The 22928-nt window shown below is 39.4% G+C and overlaps 1 protein-coding gene across 1 annotated transcript in view; it reads right to left on the minus strand.

The window, feature by feature from the left end:
• Positions 1 to 221: 221 nt before the first annotated feature.
• Sorcs3 (sortilin related VPS10 domain containing receptor 3) overlaps positions 222 to 22928 on the minus strand; it is a 624769-nt gene continuing 602062 nt past the window's right edge. Inside the window, exons 21-27 of the mRNA XM_041661922.1 lie at positions 17504 to 17627; positions 15823 to 15935; positions 11141 to 11272; positions 9420 to 9519; positions 8428 to 8533; positions 2568 to 2728; positions 222 to 2117 (exon numbers count right to left, since the gene is read on the minus strand). Of these exons, the coding sequence (XP_041517856.1) occupies positions 2053 to 2117; positions 2568 to 2728; positions 8428 to 8533; positions 9420 to 9519; positions 11141 to 11272; positions 15823 to 15935; positions 17504 to 17627 (801 nt within the window). The 3' untranslated portion in view covers positions 222 to 2052. The remainder of the gene's footprint in view (positions 2118 to 2567; positions 2729 to 8427; positions 8534 to 9419; positions 9520 to 11140; positions 11273 to 15822; positions 15936 to 17503; positions 17628 to 22928) is intronic.

Here is a 22928-nt window from a genome sequence, read left to right on the forward strand (position 1 = left end):
ACATTCAGAGAAGTCCAACAGAGCCAGTAGGCCCTGTTGAGATCACCAAACCCCAATCCACCCAAAGACTCATAAACAAAGGATGTATAGATGTTCCAATGAGCATTTCCTTGTCTGTTGGGGAGGTGAAGGCCTACCAGTACTGCAGCCATGTCTGATGGATATGGTAGGTAAAAAAGAAAATCATTAAAAGAGAGAATCCTCAGCCAAGTATGTATCTTTGATGTACAAAAATACATTTATTTTCAACAATTTCAAAACCACTGTCCTTTTTACAGTAGAAATATTCAAATGGAACAATAAAACCAAGAACAGTATATGTACATATACTGTATATATATAGATATGACTCATGCACTGTATTCCAGTGTTTGGTACACATATTGCAATTGTATGCCCCATTTAACCCTTGAAATGAAAAGGATCTTTAGAAACATTTCTAACACTGACCTACGCTGTAGCCAGCTAGATTTCTCTATCACATTCTCCCCGTGTCTCACAAGGAGGAACATGAACAGCATTCTGTGAGGGTTACTAGGTACAAAATGTGGCCTCTCCTCCCATATATATATACAGTATATCATTCTTTAAAACAGGAGTGCTCAGGCAGAGCCTGGAAACAAAAACAACACTTATAGCATGGTGGAAAGTGATCCTACAGAAAAGAACTGGCATGTCAAACGTGTGGAGGGGCTGAGGTGCTAGGGAAGTGAGGAAGGGCTTTGAAAGCCATTCACCTCAGACGCGAGGACTACCTTAAGGGAACTGGAGGCAGACGTCTGACTTTAAGGAAGTTGTGTACATCTGACAAGCAAACAGCACAGCTTTGCTAAATCATGTCTGACTAATATCATTAAGGGCTAGGCCTCTATTCGGCCTGTAAGGTTTGCACAGACTCGGGATTCCACAAAATGGCACCTCCAGTCTAGCCTCTGACTCTTCTCATTCCAGTAGATACTCACTGAGCCTAACATAGTGCGCATGGACTGTTCTGAGCTCTGAGTAGCGTGGAACTCGCCATGAGCAATGCACATATTCTTGGAATCCAATTTCTGAAAACAGAAATAACAGAATCCTTAGATCCATTGCTCCTTCTTTAGAGAGTTTTGCTTTCTTGGGCTGATAAATAGCATTCTTTTTGTTTGCCTTTTTTGGGGGGGGGGGAGAAAAGGTCTTATTTCCCCAACTGGGTTTCAGTTTGAAGTCTCTACTAGGCCTTGTGTTACCTTCCATATTATCTCATGAAGAAAACAGCCCCCATGTTCTCAGATGCCAATAAAGTCTTTCCTTTGTTAACTGCCCCAAAGAAGCCCTCCCCGCCCACTTTATATACATAAGCAGAAACCAGCTATGGTGTGGACAGAGACGCAAGAGTTGAGTGTGACAGACATCTGGAGAGCATCCAGTATCCAACACATCAAGCAGGCTGGGGGGCGGTCGCACTGAAGGTGAGTGCATAAGCCAACACACACATCTTTCTTTTTTTCTGTTTTCTTTTTTACTAAACATTAAATTATTTCTTAGGAAATAAAAAGCTATTTACATTGTAGTTATATACAATATGCCATCTGTAGCCTCAGAATTGACATGCACGAGGCAGGGCCTCTTTCAGAAAGGTGTGCGTGCCTTTGGCAGCTACATCCACTCCCCCCTCAACCTACATCCTGCAATTGAACTGGGGGATGATATGTGTTGTGTGTGTATGCACTGTGGAGGGTGGCAGGGGCAGGAGAAATAGAAATGAACAAAAATCCAATTCAAGAAAAGGCAGAGGAACACAAGAATGCCTTTGCTCTACCACTAGCAGAGTAAAGCACGGAGCCTGTGGGAAGACACATCCTTAGCACAGACACAATCATGTATTCCTTCATCCATTGCAATCAGCCAAGGATGCCTTTGTTTCCTCCCAAAGCTCAGTATCTGCCTGTAATTTATGAAGGAACCCTTGGTAAACAAAAGGTAAAAAAGACATTTTCATTTTTCCATAATAACAGTAATAATAGTCATCAAAAATAAAAAGTCAGGAAGGTGGTTGACCACGTGGCTTCTTGGTTAAACACTAGTACAGTTGGGGATCTCCTTTGTGCTCTCGCTGTTTGCTATTGTGGCAATGCCTCCTGCAGGGAAGAAAAGACACAGAGACAAGACAGAGTAAGTTCCACAAGGCTGATGGCTCTTCCCTTTATTCACTGCCAAATAACAAACTGCCAGGAACAGGCTGTAGTAGGTTTTAACTAAGTGCCAGATCACTAGCTTCTCATCCACCTCCACAGAATATAGGTAGGACCAACATATTGACAGCCATATTACATTATCTTCCATTGTGCTGTTCATTACAGCAATAGCTATGTATATATAACTATATATATATATATATATATATATATATATATATATATATAGTTAGAGGTGGCAAATGAATTTTGAAACAAGACTGTCACCGTAACCAGTGCTTTCCCCAGTCTTGCAGTCCACAACTGTCTGGTGGCACATGCATGCAATTCCAGCTAATGACAGAATGTTTGGAGGACACAGGACTTTGAGTGTGGAGGCACCAGCACACATACCTATGACCCGTGTATCCAGCTCTTTGTCCAGCAGTTCTTCGGGTTCAGTGAAATCACTGAGTGTGATTTTGGGGGCATTTTCACTTTGGCTCACTGATCCGATCATCTCCTGCTCCTTGTCATGTTGGACTTGGGCATAGATGTTTATCCAGGGGATTTTCCTACATGAGGTAGGAACAAAATCAAAGTGAGATAAAAGGGCAAGCCTGCTGTAAGCAATAAAAAGTGCTAGGGGTAAGTAGAGGAAATGCCGTTTACAGGAACAGCCAGCATCAGAGAATGGCCTGGCCAGGCACAGAGACCCTGAAGCCAAGGATGCAAAGCTAGCCAGAGATCAAGATGTCCAGGTGAGATTGAACCTGCAGAACTCCCTTTAAAGGGGGCAATGACGTTAATGAGTTACTAAATAAAGTCTGAAAATATCCATCTGTTATTACATTTGCAAAGGAGCTGGACTTTGAGTCTTATGAGACTCAAATGGCATTTTTCACTAAGTTGGCATATATATATATATATATATATATATATATATATATATATTTGATTATTTTGCTTTCTTTTATGAACAGCACAAAATAAGAGACTCATAGCCATTGTTATAATTTTTACAGCAATACACCTGGGTCAAATATATAAAATATTTTGATAGTTTCCACCCTCTGCTTAATGGGAATAACAGTAGCTTCATTTTTAGCATTAAGAGTATGTTAAAGAAAAGATTAATAAAGGTAAGAGAAAGACATAAAAGGAGTAGGTTTTGAGACATGAGACAGTCAATTTAGGACTGGAAGAAAGAAAGTTCAGACAGAAATCTTACTGAGACTGACCTTTTCCCCAACCCCTCTGGCACGATCTCCTGCCTATCTCTCTTCTACTCTTAGCAGGCTCCTCCCCATGGTGCTCCCCATACCCTTATGCAAACAGCTTTCAACCATGGTCTTCATTATAATGCAACTTGTGCCTCAGACTCAAAAGAGATGGATCTGGGATCTTCATTCTGCCAAGTGCTCAAGAGCGGCTTATATCAGTACCTCTCAACACTGAGCTATAAGAATCTACACAAAGCATTCTTCCCTCTGGGGACTTGACATTGAACCTACTGTTCCCTCTATCTATAGGAGATATCTACTGCTCTCTCTATCTTTAGAAGATATCTACGGTTCTCATGGTGATGTTTCATCCCTGTCCATCAGAATTTGGCTCATGTATCACTCCTGAAGGCTCCTCTGATCCCTGATCTCTCCTGGTTTAATGTGCAATTGCGAGACAAAGTCTACGAAAGTAGTCAGGTATGAGTTCAGTTCGTTATAGTAGCTCATGTTTATTCATTTGTTTTTCTGTTATTCTCGCTCGATGGGCAAGGCCTCAGTGGACTATGTTCACAGCTATACAGACAGCACAGAGTTTTACTTAATAGATGTTTTTTGAGGGGATGGGATGAATAAAATATTCAAATCCTGTGCTCTATGCATTTTTCTAGACCAGTTTTCAATATAATGGCTGTACTTTTATGCTGGCATGGTATAACCAGAAGATATTTTTTTTTACTTCATTGAATGGTATGGATATTGAACTAAATTATAAAATGAAAAAAAGCCAGTAAATATCTTCTAATGTCTAGTTTAACCTAATGTATTCCATGTATTCTTAAAGGTCCATCTCTCTCTTCTAGTAGGATTTTCATGCTTGTCTCTTCTTCATTCTATTCCAACCCCAAATGAGGCCAAATATGTAATGAAGTTTTCCAGAATAACTCTCATAGGAAACTCTGAAAGTAGCTTTTAAGCACATGCTTTTCTCTACTTTTCCTTTATGCTCAATTTTCATGTCTTGGTTTTCTTTCCATACATGAAAGGTTGTATCCTCACATTTCCTACTGGTCTATACCTGTGGGACCCAATTTATGATACTTTAAGTGTGCATGATCTTGGAGGCAAAACCTGCCACACTCCATGAATGTACATAATTAAAAATTCAGGGGTTGTAGTATCAACTCAATTGACATAAGGACTTGTATAGCATCCATTAAGCTATGGGTTCAATCCCTAGCATCCCACAATAGGTGTGCATGCCTATAATTAGAGTGCTTAGGAGGTGCATGCATGAGGATCAGTTCAAAGTCATCATCAGTTATATAATGTGTTTGAGGCAAGCCAGAAATAAAGGAAAAAAGAAAATGCAGAGAAAAAGATAACTAGATAGATGAAGATAGATAGATGACAGATTATAGATAGATAGATAGATAGATAGACAGATAGATGATAGATAGATAGACAGACTTAATTGGCTTTTACTTTGATTTTTAAATAAATCCACATATAGTCTATTAATTAAATTGCTTCTAGCCAGAAAACTACAATTGCTCATAAATGTGAAGTTCCCAACTATAATGTTACTATTCACTAGGTCTAGGGGCAGACGTAGTGTATTCCTGATCATACAATTTGTTATCCACCTTTCCTGCTTAGCTAAAGACACCTGGGAGTGTTTGTACTCATTAGGCCTTACAAAGACTGCTCACTTTATTTCAATCCCTGAAAGTAAACATGTTTTCATCTTCAATAGATGGCTGGAAGGGACTGGCTTTGACATCACAATTTGTAACATTATAAGAAGCTGTCAAGTTGCTTTTCATTGCTTAACACATTCACTTGTAGAATTTTTGAAGACGTCAGTCAAGTCTAAGCTCCATGTTTCCATAAAGAGATGGAGGAATGTGTCTTGGGCCACAGATCCATGCAGGTTTAAATTAGAGGAATAAGCTGGGGGAGTGCAAGTATCCTAAAAAAGCAGGCAATCAAACCAAATCAGGTTCAGTTTATATTCATTTTCTCCAGCTATGAAGAAAGCAGATTTGAACTATAATGAAAGCCCTATTGAAAGAAAAATAGGTAGGAAGAAATATAAGGGCTCTAAAATTTTCTTGAAAAACATACATAATGATGGAAAGAAAGTCTTTCTTGTTGAGGATTTTTCAGAGAGTAAAATCACATTGCAAGAAATTTTAATTATATTGCTAAGCCTTCTGGAAACCACAGTCACCATCTACGAAGCAGATGCAATGTGAAGGGTGGGGTGCTATTTACTTGAAGGATGTTTGGTGATCTTATTTCTCTCTCATTTTCTTAACTAACTTTATTGGGTGATTCTAAGTGCATAGAGCATAGTAGGAACTCAATATGTATTTGTTGGATGAATGGATGTTTAAATTAGTTTGTACTGGTAGTCCTATCAAGAGAAAAATTTGCTTGTATAAACAGTAGAGGCAATAACCTAGAAATAAAAGTGCAACTGTCTTCATTACCTTGCTGAGCCATTCATCAGTGTTTGGTAGCCAGGTGTAACTACATGTGTTTTGATAAACGTCAACATGAAAAACTGAGCTACCATATCACTGCAGATGTTTTGATGCATGTTCATTGTTACAGAAATGCTACTAGATTAGGTAATGAACAAGGCAGAGGAGAATGAGAGATCCAGGAGGCTGCCTGACCTTTCTTTGTTTGCTAGCTGGCATACCCTGCACAGTCACCAATGGGATTCTACAAGATGGGAAGAAAAGAAAAGGCCAGAGAAATAAAAGAAAATTTAGCCGAGTATCAACCAAAGGCCTGGAGCATTGGGAGGTAAACACAGAACAGGAACACAGACTAGGAAAGTAAAGGTTAACTTTTGGCTTGCTGCTGTTTATCAAGTTTGACTGGAACTAGTCCACTGCCAGAAAAAGAAAGTTTGGGCTGATAATTGAGAACTACAAAGTACAGTAATTCTGAAACATCATTATCTGAGTGGATTCAAGTACAAAAGTCTACAGAGTTAGAGTTGTCTACATAAAGAAGTTGGCTGTCTAGGGAGTTTAGCCTTTTTTATACATTCAAAGTTCTGAGTCATAAGATATCTTGCATTAATTCGAAGAGTATGATGAACAAAATTGCATCTTGCAGGATTTCTATTGGCTCTCATCCCCATCTACCATGGGATGCTAGAACAAGACAGTGACATTTTACTCAGTTGGTACTCAGTTCCCGGTCTTTACATTCCTTACAGCCTAGAGATTCTCGCAGACTCATACTTGGGTGACTGACATTCTGTTTTACATAGAATTTAAGTACATCCATAAAATGGTGTCTTGTCTTATTAGACATTTTCCCTTTAATTACAACAAAGGGTTTTTCCTGTCTTCAAAGCAAACAGGAGTAGATGGACTCAGACACCTTGACCCAATAGTACATGACTCCTCATTCACATTCATAAGTCCACATATTACTTCCATAGTGAAGTAATGCCAGCCTGTCTTTCCAGTGAGTGTGGGAAAGAGTTGAGAGATTCTTGTCCTTGTTGCCAACAGCAAGTTTTATACTGAGTAGAAAAGACATTCCTAAGCACCAGAAACATCCACCGGAGAAGAGAAAAATGGCGAGGGAAGAGTAACTGCCCCTCCACCATGTCCCCCTCCTCTACATCCACAGAGATTATCTTCACAGTCCAGGAACACTCACAGACCAAGACATGCTTTAAAAACTCACATAATTAATAATGTTATCTTCATTTTACCCAGGCTCCTCAATTAGTAAGACTCTTCCTCAAAATTTTTGGAAGGCTGTTATTGTGTATATTAGTTTATGGCCCATGGACATCATTGGAACACACAGTCCCCGGTTCTGTTATTAATAATACTCAGTATTATCAAATTTTCTTGACTACTTAGTATATATAAGTTACAACTATTAATATGTTTAATTCACACAACAAAACCGTAAGATATCATTGTTTTCCACATCTTACAAGTGAGGAAATGAAGTCTTAGAGATGTGAATACAGTTTGTCCAAGAGTATAAACACCAGAAGGAAAACTGAGTCCATGTGATTTCAGAGTTTATAGCCCAAATCAGTAAGCCTCTTGGGAGCTCTACATAACTTAAATACTAGTGCATAATTGTTCATTTTAACTCCATTCTTTTGGCTAATATCCTATTTATACTATTATGTCACCCTTCCTGGGACTTTCAAAAATAATTTCTGAATATATATATATATATATATATATATATATATATATATATATATATATATATATTTGCTTGAAGAGTTTCTTTTAGAAACAGCAAAAGAAGGAAACAGGAACAATTTATAATATACAACATTTTATTCTTTCTTTTTTTTTGAAAACTTGAATCATAGTCTCATATAACCCAGGATGACCTCAAAATTACTGTGTAGCTAAAGATGATCTTGAACTTCTGATCCTCCTGGCTCCACCTTTCAAATGCTATGATTACAATCAGGTGCCTTATATCAGGTTTATATAGCAGTTGGGATCAATCCCAGGGCCTTGAGCATGCTAGATAAATACTTTACACATTGAGTTATATGTCCATCACCTACCTTGCAGGCTGAAACAACAATTGGATAGCAACAATATGAGATAAGAAAACATAGGTATACAGTGTACATAGTGCATGTGTTTGTATTCATTGAAAATGAAGGTTTTTCTCTGTTTAACTACTCTGCATGGTTGTTGGCCTGTATGAAAACACTTCTGGAATATCTGAGAACTTACTTCAGAATATGGGTGAGATTTGAAAATCCTCTCACACATTTATTATGGAGAATAAATCGATTTCAAAACTTATCCCTATTTTCTTAATCTGTTAAACCTACAAAATTAATATAGGTCTGATTCTCAAACACATTCATTCCCTGATTCCAAGTCACTCCTAATTTTTCTCCTGCACTAAGGAAAGCATCAAGAAAAATGAAGATCACATTGTAGATATGAGCTGAGGAACATCGGTCATAAGAAGAGTCAGCTGCAATGAACCTCACTTGGAGCTACAATCGGACGGACAATAACACTTACCTTTTAAACTTGTAGATCAGAAACACAGCCAAGCCGACAAATACCACTGACAATAGCATAAGCATGGCGGAGCTGCTGTGCCCAGCGCTGGAGTCCACCAGTGGAGCTGGGGCGGGGAGAAGAGAGGTGCTCAGGATGAAGCTGGAGCAAGGGTGGAGATGCTGGAGAATGGAGGCTGACTGCCCACCCTGATTTCCAGTCTCCAAAGGCCTGTATGCTACTTGGGCATTGGACATGCTCTGATGAGAAGAATTATTCTAAACTTTCACGAAAACTTAAGCTCCTCTGTTGTGTGTGGGAACACTTACTGGTTAGGGTATATACTGAGTACATGTGACTCACTGAGGGAGTAAAGGCTTGCAATTTTTGTCTTTTTAGTCTTCTTAACAATGTGGCAGCACACTGATAACTTTGGGTTTACCATAAATAAAATTTTAAACTGTTTTCTCTCCTTCCACTACATTCTGTAGGTATAAGTCCCCTCGATGGTGAGCCTTAGGAACTCTTTAGCAGAAAATTCTGCCCACCCAGTAAACAGACTATCCAGAACATGTCCATGTCCAATAGGACATGCCAATTCTATTCTTTTTGTAAGGCACCCAGTGACAGCTACCTGATCCGACTTCCCACATGACTCACATTCTGTAAATGGAATGGGATCTTAAAGTTTCCTGAGTTGACCTCTTATAGAGACTCAGAATCAAAGATCTTTTAAGAATCCAAGTACCCCCCACATAACCCAACTACCTCAAATATAAAGTCAAAGAAATATAACATTTTTCTCAAAATAGTATTCGGAATTCAATAATAAAGCCACTTGTAAAAAAAGTCTTCCTGCAGTAGCTCCCAAGATACCATCAACCCCTTATCACACATACAGGCTTAGGTGTTGCATCATCTATGGAAAAGGGTTCAGAGAGTATTCCTTCCTTTTTCTGCTCAAAATCATAACTCATCCATCTTCACATTCCCTGAATCCAGCAAGTACTCACCTAACGTCAGCTGTGTGACATATACAATGACCTGGACCCCTGGCTTCAGCTCAAACTGTACCAGGTTTTGGTTTAGCGCATTAAATACTGTCTCTACAATCTGTAAAACAAGAGAGAGGGTTCATGGGCAGACATGACAAATGATAGTACTCCCTTATAAGTCAACTGGCAAAAAAAAAAGTTCATTCATGAGATAAAGACATCTTTATCAACTTGGTTCTCATAGCTACAGAGCTTTCATGAGACCGAGAAGTAGAAAGGCAGAAAGAGGTACGTCAAAAAAGAAAGAGCAGCTTTCCAAAGCTCCCCATGAATGAGAGCTCCAACAGACATAGTATTTCATTCAACTTCGAGCTTAGACTTCTTTCATCCCTGCCTTTATAAGCAGAGGCCTGTTGTGGGTTCAATGGAAGAATGTCAACTCATCATTAGTTCTTTAATCTGATCAGGTAACACACTGGGTACAGAGGCACCCGCAAGGATTAAAGCCCAAGCAGAACCCCATCCCAATCCTCTGCATATTCTATTCCACAGACAATGGGAGGCAAACATCAAAGAAGAGGCTGCCTCCTTTTAAGGGATAATTTTTCCTTTTTCCACAGCAAGTCTCAGAACACACAACACTGATTTAATCACTCTCTGATTCCCACGTGAAAGCTGAGGCTCACTTAGCCTGTTGTCTCCAAATCTTATCTGCCTGTACACACCTTAATATCACAGCTGCTATCCATCACTGTAATTACCTGTTTATCTAAATGGATGGATAGTGGAGCTTCCAAATATAGTTCATGCTTGCTACTTGCTATTTCAGAATAATGAAGGCTTAGAAAAGTGATATGTACACCAAGAAGATGGATTTGTTTTTGAGTGACTTTAACATACACCCCATGATGAGAAGAATTCCTTCAGTCCAGACAAAAGGATACCAGCACTTCTCTTGCCTGAGCATTATGGACGGGTGTCACCCAAGCCAGGTGAGAACTGGAAGGACGCAGGAGTCTGCGCAGTGGTTACTCCACATAGGAGCACATGTGTTTAAATCACACAGCCTTTCAGCAGCTTTGTTCCCTCTTATTTCCATTTCTCTTGACTTAGCATCATGAGGAGATAGGGGAGGGCAGCACAGCGTGCAGCCAGCAATATCCCAGTGGACGCAAAAGCGATAGGAAGAAAGAGCACACTAGAGCCTATTTGCTTCCAGAACTGTGCGCTGATCACAAGAACCATGTGTCCAACAATGACAGTCAGTCATAATCCACTTTGGAAATAATGCTCCTTTTGTCAAAGCAAAACCCATCTTTCTTCAAAGAAAAGTGTCTAAAAGCAATATGTTTCCTCCCCAGAACACTGACCAGCATCTCTAGGGTCCATGCAGTTGAAAGACCTTATTCCCAGAAACAGATAGGGAAACAACAGTATGCATGACCCTGTCTGCCTCTGTCTCTGTATTTATATCTGTCCCTTTCACTCTCCATCTCTCCTTCACCAGTGGAGGGCACGAAAGGCTCAAGAATGCCAGGCACTGGAATAAGTGAGGCTGGGACACTATTCTGTCCTTGTTTATTATGCATAGGGTTGTTAACTGTTCAAGATCCAAGATGTTGGGACAAGAGCCACTGGCTGACTGGTAGGCTGCCCTTGCTCTTCGACTAGAGACCACTTTATGTTAACACAGAGCCTGGTGTGGTGGCAGGTGTCCCAGTCGACAGTCTGTGACTTACTTGCTCTAGATCCCCTTCGTGGCCTTTCCTCCTCTCTGTCAAGTTCTTGGGTGGGAGAATGAAAAGCTCTGCTGAAGTGGGGAGACCTGGGAACACAGCCACGAGAATCTGGTCTTCTGGGACGCTGGTTACCTGCAAAACATTTAAAGAAAAGAGTTAGGGTTTAAGTGCCAGCCTTCCATAGACCAGTAGCTAGGAATGGAGTATTCATACCCTTAGACCCAGTATGATGTTTTTAAAATGTCGGAATCTAGACCCAGGCTGCAGTGTACACCCAGACAGTCCTTCTGTTACCCCTCAAGCTGCCAGCTAACACTCCACTGCCTTCTCTGCCATCACTTTCAGTTGTCCTGAAACTCAGAGAGTATTCCAAATGATTCCTCAATGGTATTTACTGGGAGCATTTACAAAAGTTTGTCTTATATTTTCTACTTCTTTTTTATTGAGAAAACTAGACCAGCAGCTCAAACTTGAATAGAATGGGTGCAAATGAGGAGTAAGCAGTCACAAAGAAACATGCAGGGGCATGGTGAATTCAAAGCAACAGCACAAGAGCACTTGCTTTCTCAGTTAAAGTAGGAATGCTTCGAGGTTAATAGAATTATTGGTGTGGCTACAGTGGAAGGAGAGCCACTCACCGGGACTGGAAACATGAAAAAGAATTGATACCTATCATCAATTTGCTTTCCAAAAGGATTTATTTCAGACCATAAAAGTACTCAGGTTCTTTAACCTGTAACCGTAACATGTTTAGCCCTAAGGAAATGATTCAAAATGTCTGAAAACCATACATAGCAATAAACATGATATTATCTAAGGTAAAAATAAATGGGAAGCTTAACCACTCAAAAATTAAGAAAATACTGCCATAATCACATGGGAAAATATTATTCTATGTTGCAGGTGATGTGGAACACTATATGAGGTCATGTGGTTACTTATAATGGCTGGATACTCATTTTATTTCTATATAATTCTTTCATTACAAGTTTATAAAAATATAAATGTATATAAGATATAAATTCTAAATCTTAAGATGGGATTATGGGTGATTTTTTTCTATTCTTGAGCATCTGATTTTATTGAGTTCTGTTATTAAATATTTAAAAGATCCAAACTTCTGATGGAAAAAAATGGGTGAAAATGAACTAAATTTTCCTGTAGATTATTTTTTCCTGTGTGTATTGATGCTCTTTGATTAAGAAAAATGTCTATTCTCTCAATATAAATATGACCGAGGATGTGTGTTTCAGCTGAAATGCCACCTCACTTAAAGGATTCTCATGTGACCACCCACCTGCAATTATGTCTTCCAGGCTATTCAAATCACAGTTTTCACCACACCACACTTCAGGGACACTGATCATGTCCACCACTGCCTACAATCGCATCTGTTAGTTGCAGTCTTTTTTTTTTTTTTTTTGGACAGATGTTGACTATGTGCTTGCCCAGGCATTTGCATCCCCAGAAATCTTTGAGGATACTTCACTATTCTAAAGTTGCTTGTCATGGTAAAAACTCAATGAACCAATGATGCTTGCTGAATTGGATGGAGGCAGAAGGGTAGATTGTTGCCTATTTGCTCAGCTCTAATTCCTATGTAGAACTAGGCTTAATGATTGGAGCTAACTCTCAGGGTTACTATAAACTAAAGAGAGCCAGGAAGGCAGAAATAGCAATAAAGTCTAAAAAAAATCTACCAGCCACAAAGGCATTGCACTCCCACAGTGGTTTTCCAGACATATCAGTAGTGTGTGGGGATGCATGACCACGAAATATCTGGAAGTCACAGAGTCCTAGTACACAGAGTAGGAAGACCTTCTCCTCATCAGCCAGAAGTAGCAAGTATTAGAGCCCAAGAAAGAGTGAACCATTTTGATACAGACAGAAGTTTCTGTCCTGCTTGATCCCACATCTATTCAGTACCAAAGAAACACACAGAGGCTTATATCAATTATAAACCATTTAGCTTATTAGTTCAGGCTTATTATTAACTAGATCTTGCAACTTAAATTAGTTTGTAATTCATGTCTATGTTTAGCCACGTGGCTTGGTATCTTTTCTCAGTGATACCAAGATCTTTTCTCATCTTGCTTCCTCTGCAACTGGCTGGTGACTGACTCTCTGCCTTTCCTCTTCCCAGAATTCTCCTAGTTTGGTTGCTATGTCTATACTTCCTGCCTGGCTATTGGTCAATTGGTGTTTTATTGAAGCAATATGAGTGGCAAATCTTTACAGTGTACTAGATCATTATCCCACAGAATTTTGAGGATTACCTAACAAAGCGAAGAGGTGAACCTGCCAGTGCCTTGGCTGGTATGATCCTCCTTGTTGCATCTCAGGAAGGGTCTGTCAGGGGTCATAGAGGGAACCTTGAAGCTGTGCATCTACACACACTTAATCCTGTCTAAAGGGACATGTGATTAAGAAACTGACCTCTTGAAGTTTTGTTTGTTTTTTTGTTTTGCTTTGTTTTTGAGACAGGGTTTCTCTGTAGCTTTGGACCTGTCCTTGGACTAGCTTTTGTAAACCAGGTTGATCTTGAATTTACAGAGATCCACCTGCCTCTGCCTCCTAGTGCTGGGATTAAAGGCATGCGCCACCACCACCAAGCTAATCTCTTGAAGTTTTAAGGACTAGGCAACAAGATATACACAGTATCCAAATGGTTTGTATGTAAAACATGATCCCACCCTGAATGTACGCTATGGCCTGAGCATTTGTGATCTACCTACAGTTTATGTTTGAAGCCTCAGCATCAATGGGATAGTCATGGAAGGAAGGGCTTAGGGAGGGTGATTAGGCCATGAGGGTAGGACAGTCATGAATGAGATCAGTACCCTTATTCAAGTAGTTCTAGATAACTACTTTGCCCTCTTTCCACTGTGTGAACACAAAGTGAGAAAATGCCATTTATGGATCATGCTCTTATCATTTTTGTCATTTGTAAGTCAATCATTGAACAGTAGCCCAGACAGAATAAAGAGGCTGTCTTATTCTTATCTCTTTCTATGAATAATTCCTTTATAGAGAGTTTGAAGTTTCCTTAAGATACTGCCTACAGGAATTCCCCTCTGTCCTCCTCACTAACTTACTCTACTTCCTTCCTGTCAGCTCCTTTTTCATATCTTTCCCTGTGTTTTCCCCCTCTGCTTTGAAGCATGTTAGCAGTTCGATTCCCTGATCCCACTTTCCTCCCAGGCAAGACTCATGATCTCTACAGCATTGGCTCAGACATTGCTGCTTCATCTTGAATCTCTGATTGACCTTCAGGTCCACATTCCCAGCTGTTCATGTTCATGCAATCATTTCTCATGTCTTCCAAATTCACATCAAATGATCAAAACCTATCACTGTTCCCAAATACAGTCTCTGCTACATAGTCCTAAATTAGTTAGTGGCAAGAACACCTCATATCTATTGTTTGGATTACAAAGTTTTTCTTTTCCTCTCACCTATAAGTTCCTAGTACTTTTGTTGTTCATTATATTCATGATGCCTTGTCTCTTTTCTCATTGTGATTTAATTTTACATGGTCTACACAACCCCAGTTTTTGTTTGAAAGCATCTCCACATCCTGCCCTTTCTGCCTAAGCATCCTTTCTTCTGCATTGCCACAGCAATAGGTGCCTGGCGCGCGCGCACACACACACACACACACACACACACACACACACACACATAATACAGAATTTTCTACTTAAAGGAAACATCATACTTTTCACATCCTCTGATGCCTACAACTTAGCTCTTCTGATTCTTCACACTATGATTTAACCACAATAGCCCATTACTGACCACTTTGTTCTCCTTTCAGAGAGATTGACCACACCAAACTCTTTGTCATTTCTGCAAAATACTGAGTGCTTCTAGCAGGAATTGGCTTTGCATGTACTGTTCATTCTACCTGAAAGGTAAAATCTCTTCCCTATTAACTGGCACATATCCTTTAAAATACAGTTCAAATATCTTCATTGGAACCACTCCAATAGTTCAGGAAACATCTATTGAATTGAATGCATGGGTCAGCCTTGCCATCTCCAGGATAGGGAAGTCACACATTTCTCTGTGCTTTTTGGGGATGCTGGCTATGCCTCTACATTATAGAACAAATAGCACATTAATTAGAGTTACTTATTCACTTAAATTAAATGTTTTACTCATTGTTGTATTCTAGTATGTATTTCCAAGACTTGTTAACAACACTCTTATTTTCCCCACAGCAAATATAACTTTGACTTAAATCTATAGCTGTATTTCCCTGGTGGGCTGCTCTGTTTCTTAGCTGTGTGGACAACAGTAACCTAGTGAACTTAAATATCTATTTAAGAAGGAGCTAATCATAGGCAAATTGCAGATAAATGCATAAAATTAGTAGAGATTCATCAAGCTGTTATCCATTTCATTGGGAGTGTCAAAACCCTGTCTCAGAAATAGTTGGGACAAACACCAAGCCAATTTCCATCTTCAGACACTAGACTAGACTCTATTCTATTCCCAGCTGTACTCTCATGTCTCCTTTATTTCCTCCTCCTTACTCAGTTCTGACTTTTCTTTATTTCTTTCTCTATATGGATAAAAAAATCCTCATCTTTCTTTGGAACAGAACTTTGAACTATTGGTTCTGTCATCTATTGCTTTTTTTTTTTTTTGTCTCAAAGAATCAGATACAGTCAACTCACCTTAACCAGAGCTCTCTTGATAACATTGCCAATGTCTTGCCTCCACTCGGGAATATCAGGGTTATGGTAATCCAGGTTTGGAGAGAAGGATAAGAGCTGTGACTGGAAGTACTCTGCAAGAAGACAGAATGTGCAGGTGAAGCTGGCAGAGTGACATGCGAGGCTTCGATGGGCCATGGACCCATAGCCATGTACATTAGAAACCAGTTCTCTTTCACAAGGTTTCAGCTACCTTTCCTTATTTTCAGTTGCTCTTTGGCATCTGAAAAGAAAGGCATTTGGCCACCAAGAGTAGATTTGTGCTCTTCCTCATGTTGTTAACTCCTATAAAGAATATTGGTTGAAATGAAAGACAAACTGGGAATCCCAGAGGAGATCTGAATTCCCTTCTGTTTATCACAGAGACAGACCAAAGCATAGCAATCAGGAATGGCTGGGATGGATGCTTTTCAGCTCTCTGACCTCAGTTCCATTGTTGATTATTCTCTAAAAATCCCTCACAGGTGTGGAAAGTAGGTTAAACTTTGTCTCTAGAAGTGTAAGGTAATGCTTGATTTCTTGGTTAGTAAGTACACACGTGTATCCACTTGGTGCTAATTCATGAAAATCAGCATTTCTGATGTATCCACTTTACAGTGTAACATTTACACTCCTACAAAAATATTTACTTCAGGTCCCGATAAGGGTCTCCAGTGGTCAGCTGGCATAAAAGCGGGAAAAGAACTCACTGGGGCAAAGTTGGAGAAATATGGCTTAGTCAGAGGCTCACATACATTCATGTAACTTTTTAGACAAACTACAATCATAGTGGCCGTCTGGGCACTCCTGGGAGGTCTGAAGGGATGGAAGCATAGGATCACTAATTTCACTTAAAATAAATGTAATTAAGAACTGTTTCCCATGGTTTAGATCATGGTGGCAACTCCATGTATCACCTTCTCTACCTTCATTTATGCTTATATTCATTTTTATTGCTGTGCTTTCATAGTGCATTGTATTAAACTTCATAAAAACATTTTTGTAGAACCACATATCCCTCCATAGAGGACCCCCATTCTAACTTCTCCTTTTACTATATTTTATTCTCCTAGGCAGTTTTGCTTCAACTTTCATGACACATATGATGTGTATATAGCTACATAAGCTAACGATTTTAGCGTCATTATAAAGCCTTCACAGACAATGATGCTGGAATTTCAACAATCAAGAAAGTAAAACCATATTACTCTGCATAGGTCATCTCATTATCCAAGATATAAGTCCTACAGGGTGGAGGGCATTACTCCTCTGGTTTGTAGATCATTGTCCCATGTCATACAGTAAGTGCTGTACATACAATGCAAACACCTTAACAGATCATCAGACCTAGCTCCTTCTATGGTTCCTTGACTTTCTTTTTCCTTTAACTATAATAAATGTGATTGTCTAATAAGTACTCCAAACATGTGATCTAGATATACCACAAGATGTGTATCTCCACAAGGGACAACAGATGCCTAACTGTGATCTGCTTTTTTTTTTTTTAATTTTACTTCTCCATCCAATGAAGTCTATATTGGTGGACTTCAGTGTTCTCCCTAAAAGCTGGCAAATTCTAAACCAGTTTATGGTTGGCACTAGTATAGGAGGAGGGAAGTACTTGAACAGAAGAGAGTATCACATGACCAGGTCCAGAGCTTACCATGCACTGCAATTTCCTTGGTGTCTTGGATGAGAGCATTCCCAGCAGCTACCTGCACAGTGATGGTGTTGGTTCCCTCTGCAAGGAATGTGAAAGAGATGCTGCTGTCCAAGGTGATGAGGGGCTGCAAGAAAGAGAACAGCAAGATCCCTTCAGCCTTCCATGAGGTACCAGGTTTACTTCCCTTCCTGTAAATCTCAGAATGTCATGCATATTCAGAGAATGACAGCTCTCAGGGGAGTTCTTCAGTTAAAAAAGAAAATAAACTAACAATTTTATTTGATTTCCCCAAACTCTGGCTATATCTCCAGAACTAGAAAGCGTATTAATCAATTTAAGATTCTGAAAATGTAAACCTTAACACTGAGTGACACTCTAGCTGTCATATCACCTTTGTTCTTTCTCTTGGGCAAAATAAAGTCAGCTTTTAACGCCTGTATCTGATGGCTGCTGGAGCAAGGAATCACTACCTGTCACTACCCAGTGTCCCTTGTGTTTTACCCCATACTTCTTTGGGTTGCAGGGACTTTTCAAAGAAGTGACCTGTTACGTTAGTATCCCCTGACTTAAGCACAGTGTCATTCTTACAACAGAAAACACATGCAAAACAAATCCAGTGGCCTTACAATTGATTTTTTGGTTGAATTATGTCTGTTTTCCCTTGCAAAGCATTTTCTCCATTTTTATTAGTTTGAGAATGTACACACATGCATATATAATAGCTTGTGATTTAGTTTTCTTTTTGCTTCCTCCTGACTTAGCAAAAGATAGAGACTTATCAAGGACAAAAGGAGACATAGAATGCAAGAAAGTTCTTGAGGAAGGGAAGGCAGAGCTTGAGATGGAAGAGTCAGTATCCAGCAACTTTCTTAAGACCTTTATCTTCTGATGATCCCTGTGCTGTGGAAGGTAAGGGATAACAGCTGGAGGCTGGGTAAGGCACACACGGAAATGCTTCAAGCACAGACTAGCAGACTCCCTATTCCCTTCACTCATAGAGACAACAAGATACAGAATGACTATGTAGCTTGCTGAAGTACACACAGAACCGCTCTCTAAGGGGGGTAAGTATCTGCCAATCCCCACAGTGTATTCATCATTGGCGGGATATGGGCACCCAGAGAAATGCAAAGGCCCGAAGATGTGGTTTTTAGACAGTGTTCTTTCTATAACACTGAAATCCTTTTATTCTCACCATATTTGACAGGGCTTCTGAAGAACTAATTTGATTTCTTCTATTTCAAATTCTATAGCACTCCTTTATGATCAGGCTCATGGTTGTTGGGCAGAATCAGAGATACTACCCCAAGCTTCTGATATATTTTCTTCTCTCTTTATTGAATAAAACAGGAAGGGAATATATAAAGAAATACCATTTCCCCTCAGCTGAAGACAGCTCCCGAGGTGTAGGCATTATTTATCATACATATGGCTTCAGAATGGCACCCGTGTGCATTTGGAGATGAGCAAAGGATAAGGTAGAAATGGATCTGTCACTCACACCATGATGCCATGTGTGTTTAGAGCCCTGTTTCTTTAATATTTTGCTTATTTTTATTCTATGTGTATATATGCTGTACCTACATGTACTCTGTGTATGATGTGTGTAGTACCTGCAGAGGCAAAAAGAGGGTATCAGATCCCCCATAACTGGGGGCTAAGAATTAAATCCTGGTCCTCTGAAAGAGCAGCAAATAAAATAATCTTAACTTCTGAGCCATCTCTCCTACTCTACAGTCATGCTTTGAGAAGTATGCTGAAGACAAATGGGGCTCTGCATGGTGATGTCATTCATGCCATGGAAAGATAGAAGATCCACAGCCATGAAATGAGAGGCTATGTGTACCACACTGCTGTTGTCTCCTGAATGACAAGAACAGTGACTTAAAACTCAAGACCCAGCAATAAAATTTTGGGTATAGATCCAAAGGATGCTCAATCGTGCTACGAGGACATATGCTCAACTATGTTCATAGCAACTTTGTTTGCCATAGATAGAACCTGAAAACAACCTAAATGCCCCTCAACTGAAGAATGGATAAGGAAAATGTAGTACATTTACACAATGGAGTACTATATAGCAGTAAAAAATAATGACACCTTGAATTTTGCAAGAAAATGGATGGAGCTAGAAAACATAATTTTGAGCGAGGTAACCCAGACACAGAAAGACAATTAACACATGTACTCACTCATAAGTGGTTTTTAAATATAAAGCAAAGAAAGCCAGCCAACAAATCACAATCCCAGAGAACCTAGACAACAATGAGGATCCTAAAAGAGACATACATAGATCTAATCTACATAGGAAATAGAAAAAGACAAGATCTTCTGAGTAAATTAGGACCATGGGGAGAGAATTGAAGGAGAGGGGAGAGGCAGAAAAGGGAGCAGAAAAAATGTAGAGCTCAATAAAAATCAATAAAAATGAGCAATTTTCATAGATGTATATAATAAACAATGGTTGCCAAAGACAAGGGAATTGGAAATACACAGTGCTTTGTTTTAAAAAAGAAATACAAACTTAGTTTTAAGATGAAAAAAAAACCTCTGGTTCCATCGCTATTTGAATGAATAACTTTAGGCAACATATATGTCTGTTCTAGGTCTCTTCTTTATCTGTTTAGAGAAAAGGATAACACTGTGGTCCCAGTATCTCAGAGTAGCCAACAACACAGTGTTTATGAACTTCTGGAGAAGTCTTCTTTACTGTGGTCTATAAAACAATTGTTTGTATCTATGATATGGTACAGAAACAACTATACTTATTTTTTTCAGGTATTATATGACAATTAAAAATAAAATACAGAATTTATGTCTAAAACATGAACTTTTGGAGTTAGGTTATCTCTGAGAAGTCATTCCGAGATTGACCTAAGAGATTGACAAATGGCTGTGGGTACATTTTGCTTACTACTATTGCATATTGTATTAAGCCTTATGAGCCAGAGGCCTTCCAAGACCTTTGAAAACAAAATAAGACATCAAGATGTAATAGTACAATGGTTAAAAGTTATTTTTAAATGATAATGCCAAACACTGTTAAAACTACAAAGCAAACTGGAACCCTCATCCTATTTTGGTAGAAATATAAAAGAACTGCAACCATTTTGAGGAAAGTTTGGTTTTTTAGAAATTGTGAGAACGTTTCCCATAGTGATTTGCCATTTCACATGTCATGATCTGCCACTGTAGTCTTCAGAATTTAGTTAAGAGAAAACATACATGTACATTTAATGAAATTCGTAGCAGCTGTTCACATCAGCTTAAAATGTGGACAGTCTAGAAATTCACCAACGAGAAATAAAAATTAGCCATGGGATCTTCATACAACAAAAATAATATTAATGCATACATATACATAGGTACCCATAAAAATACAGATGTGTGACTGTCAAAAAACCACAAGGGGTGAAAGAGATCAGTTTGCACTGTATGATTACATTTGTATGATGGTCTGTAGCAGGCAAATCTAGGAGATGATGGGGAGGAGTCTGGGATGGAGATTGGCCGAAAACATAGAGGAAACTTCGAAATGGTTGGTGAAAAGGCATCAAAACAGGTAGGATACTCAAGTGAATGCCTTTTCAAATGGTAAATACACACTGCAGATTCGTACATTACATCGTTGATAAATTTTTTTATTACCCAAGGAGGAAAATTTTCAAGAAACTAACAACCACAGTCAATGATTTGCAACTTTAATGATTTAGAACAAAACACATAATCTTAAATTTATTTTAAAATAAATTTTTAAATCAAGATTAATGAATGTATAGACAGGAATGCAGAGATAGACTAGTGACATTTCCATAATAAATATAATTAGCATACTACACACAGTGGATATGTGTGTAGAGCGGAACTACATCCAGTTCCTTGCAAAATTCTGAACATTTATCTGAAAATTTTTATCACAAAATGCTAGGTGAAAGATTTTTAGAAGGGATAATAGGAATGTTTTTATTTTTCTAGATTCTGAATGAGTCCCTCAGGTGGTGAATATCTTCCATTGTTCTTCTGTCCTGTTTGCTGCCCCTTAGCAGTCCTTCCATGGCTCAGTACTATTCTCTCTGTTCCTAGGTTCTTCTGAATGTCTTCACTATTCCCTTGTCATCTTCATCAGCTCTAAGTGGGACCTATGGCCCTCTCCCCTCCCCAGAAGATCCTTCTTATCCCAAGACTTAGCTGGTTGTGGCATTTGATCAATAGTATCTCCTCTGAGAGAAGCTGATTCCCTCCTGTCTGAGCAAATCTTATCTTGTCTCCATCTGGCTGCTTCCCTAGGTTCCAGAGCCAAGAGAGGGTTCAGGGCTGAAGGACAAAGGGAGCATTTCATCAGAGGTGGGTGAATGCAAGCCATCACAGCGGCCAGTCAGGGCACAGAGCCACGGCAAACAAATGCTGATGGATGGGGATGCTTGGTCTCTGGGTGGCAGGCCACAGACAGGCATCGATGCTAGGTAAATACATAAGCCAATTCTGCTTCCCAAATTGCTTTTGTTTTTCATCAGCGGTTATGGCAACATGGCTGATTTCACCTTCCCCACAAAGCTGGAACAGTCAACAGGATCCTTGAGTTCTTCATTGGCCACTGAGGTAGAATGCCCAATGCTAAATTAAATCAAGTATTTTAAGGTTCATTTACTCAAATCTACTAGGCATGCAGACACATTTATTAAGCCAGACCTCTGTTAATCCCAGCAAATTGGCCACTCAGAGACCCACAAACCCAGCAGGCAGACGATTGACTTTTCTGCCTCTGCTTTGTCCTAGCAGCAGGGCCAGCTTGCAGCGGGCCCCTTAGAATAATACCTCATGCTCTGCCTAGGCTTTGGGTTGTGTGCCTCATAGTGAAGAGTCCTTCACATGTGACAGGTCACAAATTATCCAATCGAGCCTGGCAAGAAATAATAAAAGATCTGAGGAACTCTTTAGTTCTAAGATTTCCACTTGACTAATGGATTAGTGAGCTGCAGGGCGATCTCTGGATACAGGCTCCACCCGCAGTCCACACAGCAAGTCGTGAGAATGTTGAACCACTCACAATCCCCACAGTTTAACGTGTGCACCTTGTTCACATCTTCCACCAGCAAACTGAGCAAACAATGCAATCACTATACTTGCCTCACTGAAAATCTGCAGAGATTACACAGCAGTGTATGAAAAGTGCTTATCATATGAAATGAAAAGGCAGGATATATAATTGTGGGCATATCATGCACAGAACCATGGAAGGAAACTTAAACACACACAAAATTAAGAAAGAAATACAGCAAAATAGTATTCATAGCTGTGTTATAACTATAGATTGATGCGAAAATTCGGAGTTGAAAATGATTTAACATATATGCATGAACACCACATACACACACACACACACGGATACACACATGGACACACACACAGACACCACACACACACA

Source organism: Microtus oregoni, unplaced genomic scaffold (genome assembly GCF_018167655.1).
Source record: "Microtus oregoni isolate MIOR12 unplaced genomic scaffold, Mior012 000012F_ref0000307, whole genome shotgun sequence".
In the NCBI taxonomy this organism is placed as follows: domain Eukaryota; kingdom Metazoa; phylum Chordata; class Mammalia; order Rodentia; family Cricetidae; genus Microtus; species Microtus oregoni.